Raw genomic sequence first — 7089 nt, 5'->3', positions numbered from 1 at the left:
AATGTTTAGGGTTGTGCCCCATGCTTCATATTTAACCTAGTTGGGCTTGGGCTAAGTGACTTCTCGCCTAAGTGTAATTGGACTCTCTTGGACGAGTTGGACGAAAACAAGCTCAACATCTCTAGAGTGATATCGCTTGAGCGAGATTGGGCTCGCTTGGGCGAGATCATCTGAGAGCTTCTGGCTTGGGTGAGTTTGGGCGAGATCATCTGAGAGCTTCTGGCTTGGGTGAGTTTGGGCGAGTGTTTGGAGTGTTCAAGCTTTCCCTTTTTATTTTGTATATTCTTCTTTTTCCCGTTCATCCCCATTCTTCCCTAAAATTCTGAAAATAAAATAAATCATTCTTATTCATATTATAATCACAAAATATGTCAAAAGGTTTAAATTCATAAATTAGGGATTATATTATAGTTATTTTATCAATTAATCTCCATAGGTTGTTGTATTTTAATATGAAATATGACTGAAATATAACACTTATCAACATGCACACGAATTGAATTCACAAGTACGCACATGTCTTATGTAAATCCGACCAAACAAAAAAAATAATTTGATAACAACGAAGCTCCAAAATGACAACAATGAAGTTCAAAAATTGTAAAATAAAGTTTAATATATTGAGGGAATGAGTTAAAGTGTGGAAGAAGAAAGCGCAAGCTTTTTCTTTTGTGCAATGGAGTAGCGAAATGACTACCCTTTCATTTTAAACAATTTAAAACAAAGTAAAGGAGAAGTTAAAGGACTATTGAAACCGCTTATATGAAACTCATATCCTATCTAGCCATGTTGAAAAGCACTCACAAAAATGTGATAGTTAGGAGACTCCCCATTCTTAAGTGACACATCACTTGAGAATCCCAATGGAAGTTTCCAGAACCACTGTTAATAAAGCCTTTCACCTCAATCAGATCAAGGCTGGGGGGTTGTGTGCTTTCATGACCAAGTCGAGCACCCAAAAGTTGTATAACCATTCTGAAAGCCTTATAGCCTCAATCAACTTAAGGGTGGGGGTTGTGTGTTGTTATAGCCAAATTGATCAACTACCATGCGATTGTGGGTTATGAGTCAAGTTCCTTCTAGTCTAGTTCGGCCTAATCTAATATCCACAACTTAGTTAGGTAATCGAGTTACTATGCATCCATAGGTTGATCTAATAAAATCTAAAAATAAATTTGATGGAAATTTCGAAAAGTTTTTTGTTACCAAAATCAAGGGTTCAACGAAATAGAGAGAAAACAATTAGTTTTTCACTACTCTGGTACTCTACTTCATGTAAAGAAGTTTTTTCAAAATTTCTTTTTTTACCTAGGATTTTTACACTTTAATAGATATCATCTTATAAATGAGAAAACATAGGAGAAAAGAGACAAACTCAAATACTCTAGTTTAAAGCCTCTCATACTTTGAATAGAAACACTTTTAATAAGAAAACACTATAATTAAACAAAAAGAAAGTGTAAAAAAAATAATATTAATTACAAATTTGTTTAGTTATTGAAAAGAAAACAAAGAAATTTAAGGTTTTAATAAAATAAATAAATAGAATCGATAAAGTTGACAATTGATGATAATGAAGTAAGAACAAATATTAATTTCGAATTTATTTACTGGTCACTAAAAACAATCAAATCGAATGTACAAATTAGACACTCTTCAAAGCTTAAGTCTAAAACAATGTTTCCCGGGGATGACCATAGGAATTGAATTGAATGAATGAAGTTGACCAAACCACAAGAACAAATTACCCTCAAGTTCTTTAAACACTACACATACTAAAACCCTTTCATTCACTTTCTCAATCTCTCTCCACTTTTGGACCACACCCATATGAAGCAATTAGGCCCACTTAACCCAAGCCCAGTAACTTTTGCCCAACCAAATCGCATTGTGCATGAGCCAGCCCAACCCTATGTTGCACAAGATCAAACTCCATCCACATATTCTGTTGTTGATGATGACCAATAATAAATGCCTCAACACCAAGCAGATCCGAATTCCCAAAGGTGAAGCAATAAACTGAATCATTGTCCCGAACTGAACCGGGTACCCGATATAAAAGTTGGTCACCCGAAACCCGCATCTCGGCCCCTTCAAAAACCAAACTCACACTTGGTAACTCCGGTAATTCGGACCGGTTCATGGGCACCCTGTAACAAAGATCCATTGCTATCTGAAAAGCAAAATTCGGATCATCCAACACCCTCAATGTACCATTTGTTTGGTTCAAGAACTCTTCTCTTAATGCATTATAAACCGGGCCAAGTAAAAAGGTAAATTGGGTACCCAAATCAAACATGGTTTGACCCGCTCCAGTGTGATCTGGAACAAAAAGGTTACCCGATATGTTCAACAATTTATCCGAAACCTTAATTCCTTTGAACCGAACCGTGTACGCAGACCTGTCGAAATAAGGTAAAGGCGTGGATATTTGAACCAAGGAGGTATAATTCAAGGACCCGCCCCACGAGAAATTGGACTCCCCGAGAAGCAAAATGCCCGAGAAATCAGAACCTGATATGCAATACGAGAATTTGGGAGTTTTTAATTGAGAAACCAAGGAGAGTGATCCGAGGTTCATACCCAATAACCCGGTTGTATTGGAATCGGATTCGGAGTTAGTGGTGTAGGTGGAGTTCATGCAGCCGAAGATAACTCCCGGGTTAACGGAGGATCCAAACCCTAGTGTGTCCGAAGCGAGGTTCCCTTCCGAAGAGGAAGCGTCGGCGTAGGAGAGAGTGGCGTGGCAGAGGTTGTTGGAGTCGCAGGAAGCGGGTATGGGAAAATCTCGGGTTCGAGTTGTGCAGGTTGATGAAGAGCAGGAGATTGGCGAGTAGGTGGAGGAGATATTGGGGTTGAAAAATGGGTCGGGTATGAGTGGGTTTGTGTTTGTGTTGTTGCAGTGGAGCCAGGAGAGTTCGCTTCCTGTGTCAATGACCATGGAGACATTCTGTGGGGGTGTGCCAACTGTGATGGAGATTGTGAGGCTAACGTTGTGGTTGAATCGAAGCTTGTTGGGTGGTCTTGGGAGATACCCAGATGGGATCACTTGTGATTTTAGTGGCAAAGCTAGTGTCTTGGCCTCACACATGCTAAGGCATGTTCGTAGGATTAGGAGAATGGCAAGGTTGAAACATGGGGTTAAAATGGTGCATGTTGTTTTGGGTCTCATTATGGTTTGGGTGGAGTTAAAATGCAGGGTTATGGGGTTTGTTTGGGTTTTTAGAGAAGATGTTTTGGACTAATTGTGGAGAAAGTGTTGTGAATTTTGGAGGCAAAGAAAAGCATTGGAATTGCTTCAAGGTTTAGAGTTTAAGTAGGAAAAGTCTGAAGAAAAAGATCTGATAAATAGTTGAGATGGGATCTACCAGGAAGGTACAACAAGACTTTTGTTGTAACTAGTACCATACTACCTAATTAAGGTACATCTGTTTGTTACTACGTGTAATACTAGATTTAAGATCAGTCTTACTATCTTTTATTTTTTCTCATCGCAGCTTCTTTCTTTCTTAAAAAAGGAAAAAACTTGTACCGTCACGGATACCGATTTGATATTTGATCAGACATAAGTCCCACATAATTAACCATATAAATTGTGAAAAGTCAATTAAGTAAAATTAATAATAATTTTTAAAATTATTATTATAAACTCTCATATAATTATTATGTTAGTGTAATAATATTAATTTAGATAAATATATTATGAGAATCAATCTTATTAAAACATAATTATCGTGATTTTAATGCATAATATTTTAATCATTTGAATATTCTGATTTACTTGTACAATGTTCTTTATTATATTACATAAATATTTTAATTATATTACATAATACTTCGATTTATATATGATATCCAGATTTTATGGAAAGATATTATAATACGTCATATTGAAATATGTATAAACAATGTCAAATATCAAAGTCCATGAAGACTCATAATTAGATTACTCAAAGGGAATATCTCAATTCGAATTTTAACACTATATTCACAAAATTTAATTTGATGTTCTTACTGATTTGAGCGTCAGAATATTTTCTGCAAGTAGACCCTCTCTCAATTTTTAAAAACTGAATCATTAGAGCTTGAAAGAAAACTATTAAAAATTCATCCGAATTTTCACCGACCGACCTCCATCTCGATAAGAACAAAACTCTTTCTTTACAATAATGATGATTTAGAATGATATATCAGAGAAAAGGGAATACGGAGTTTATAGCAAGTAGCAGCATTGCTGCTTATGAACGTGGAAGGGTTATATAATAAGTTTTCTTAGAGGCAAATAATAATTAACCAAATTAAGTTCAGATTTGCATGTAGATGAGATAAATGACCTGTTGAAGTTTATGTGCTTTTTGGATACCCGTTTGAACTGTATATTTCAATTTTTAAGGCACACAAAACAGAAGCAACAATTTTATTGATTTTGTAAAAGCAAAAATTGGACACTGATTTTCAAATATGTCTTAACCCTACTATGGTCGTTAGACTTTCAAATTAATTTGAGATTGACTTGACATATTTTCTCTTCTGGACGTGCAAAATTAAAGGTTCTTTACTCCGTGTTGTTGCTATTGCAGAATGTTCCACTTTGACTAATCAAGCAGCATAGTTCAAAAGGAATTTTTATGGGCTGAAATTAATTGTTGACCTTTTAAATTTATGATGAGTTTGTTTAAATTTTTGGTTGATATCTAATTATTCTACATTTAAACACAGATAAGTATTTCAAATGAAAAATAAAATGTGAATGTGATAAGGTATTTAATGTGAATGTGATAAAGTATTTAAATTGATAAAGTATGAAATTATATTTAAACTATTTTAGATCTTTACTTTTTAAGAAGAAGGAAAAAAGAAAATCACGTGTCTGTTTTGTAACTCTTGTCTTTATTATAAAGTTATCAAAGGCTAGAATTTATTACCATAAATTTTAGGTAAATTTGGTTGCTCATGTGACTTTGGTCAATTAGAAAATTGAAAGAAATAAACAACAAATTGATGCCTATGATGATTAAAGAAGAATGAATGTGAAGGTGAGATTTATTCATTAATGATTCGAAAAATGGCCTATGATGATCCACAGACATTCTAGTACTAGCTAACATCACAGCATTTATAGTGAGAGGTTGCAAAAAGCTTGGTTTTTGCTTACTTTACAAAGGAATATGATGATGATGGCAGTGTTGTGGCATAGGCATAGATTTATAAAGGCTGCTTTCTGAAGTTATCAGCCTTTCTTGGTTGTTGAAGATGCCAAGAAACTATCTTAAGGCAAAGCACGTGATGCTTTTCTTAATCGGGGAATGGATGTGTTCTGAACTAGATCCAATCATAATGTGTTTATAAGTTCGAAATTCGTATACCTATGTCTTCTCTACTTTCTTTTTAATACTAGTACAACTCTACAATATATCACTTTCTTATATAAATATCATTTAGTTACTAAAAAAACATTACATATATCATTCTTTTTTTAATTTCAAAAATAATATTTAATTTATTTAGTATAATGACTAACTATTTTTAGTTTCTAATATTAATTTTTATTTAATAATTTTTTTATAATATCTATACTTATATAAAGAGAATTTTCCTCATAACCGTTTTTCTTGGTATACACATTTATTTTCTCACTTTATCCTTATACCAATATTTTATTTTATTATTTTAGAAATATATAATAAGAAAGATTTTTCTCATTTTATTCTTATATTGGTCATTTCTGTCATTTTTTTTGTATGCACTTTTATTTTTCTAATTTTGTTATCTAAAAATCAAACGTAACTTCCTTCAAACCTTCTCACCCGCTATCAACATTTTCCACTTTCTCCTCTATCAAAACTTCTCACTTTTCCCTCTATCAAAACTTCTCACTTCTTTCTCACTCTTAATTGCAGTTCCTTAAACTTACCAGTTACAATATTAATTGTGTTACTCTCGTCCTCATTCTTTTTACTATTTTATTGGTTTTGTTCCAATTGTTTCATCTTCTTTGCATGCATTGTGCTTTTGTATTGCAAACCCACAAAAATACTTGGAGTGGTGCATGAATTCGTATCGTTTGGCCTCTGTCATAAGACTTTTGCCTTTTGTATTTGTGGGTGACTTCACCGTTGCAACATCCAACCAATAAATGTATATTTGGAAACCTAAAATTCTAGAGTAAACAAAAAGTGTCCATAACGATGACGAAACACTCCCTTCTTTCTTTTACTTTTTTTACCAATCTTCAATTAATTTATTTTTTTATTAATAGTTAGACATAAAATACATAATTGTATTAGATCAATTTGTTTCTTCTAAAATATAGTAAGGATTTTAATAATATGTTGTAAGTAAAATTCCATAAATATTAATGCAATTTTTTTTTATGAAATTAGAAATTTAAAATTTAGTTTTATTAATATTAATGGTTAGACTATTTAGTTTTTTTCTTTTTAATTTGGAGAATTTGGATCCTATATAGTACTTAGCATGTTTGTTCATAATGATTGAATAAAGAACAACATGTAAACTAATATTTAAAATCAAATAAGATATTATTATTTGCATACTTATATTAAGAATATAAATTTATAATTTATTTTAATAATAAAAATATATGTATATATGATAATATATACCTATATATAAATTATTTAGCTTTTCTCTTTCTCTTTCTGCAAATATGTGGCTGCCTTTCTTTATAAAATAAATTGCACCTGGGCATGGGAAGTTGGAAGAAGAAGTGGATAGAGTGGGAACCTAAGGAGTGGTGATTTGGAGGAGAGAAGGAGAGAAATGACTTGGTATGGTACCGACCTCGTTCGGCTCAATAAGAAGATCACATCTAGGTCTTAACCTAACGTCAAGAAAAATCGTGCACAAGTTATGACTTGGTAAGGTACCAACCTTGTTCAGTTCAATAAGAAGACCATGTCTAGGTCTTAACCTAACATGAGGAAAAAGCATGCATAAGTTATGACTTGGTATGGTACCGAGCTCGTTCGGTTCAATGAAGACCACATACAACTCTTAACTTGACGTGAAGAAAACTCATGCACAAGTCTTAACTTGGTTTGGTGACAACTTCGTTCGGTCTAATTT

At 33.1% G+C, this 7089-nt stretch overlaps 1 protein-coding gene across 1 annotated transcript; it reads right to left on the bottom strand.

Moving 5' to 3' along the window:
• Positions 1 to 1579: 1579 nt before the first annotated feature.
• On the bottom strand, positions 1580 to 3378 carry PCS1 (Eukaryotic aspartyl protease family protein). Its single transcript, XM_068633018.2, has one exon. The coding sequence runs from the start codon at positions 3170 to 3172 to the stop codon at positions 1850 to 1852; it is 1323 nt and encodes a 440-aa protein (XP_068489119.1). The 5' UTR covers positions 3173 to 3378; the 3' UTR covers positions 1580 to 1849.
• Between the last annotated feature and the right edge of the window lie 3711 nt (positions 3379 to 7089).

The sequence above is a fragment of the Phaseolus vulgaris genome, chromosome 8, assembly GCF_051622355.1.
Source record: "Phaseolus vulgaris cultivar YP4 chromosome 8, ASM5162235v1, whole genome shotgun sequence".
NCBI lineage: Eukaryota > Viridiplantae > Streptophyta > Magnoliopsida > Fabales > Fabaceae > Phaseolus > Phaseolus vulgaris.
This window is presented reverse-complemented; position numbering and strand designations above follow the sequence as displayed.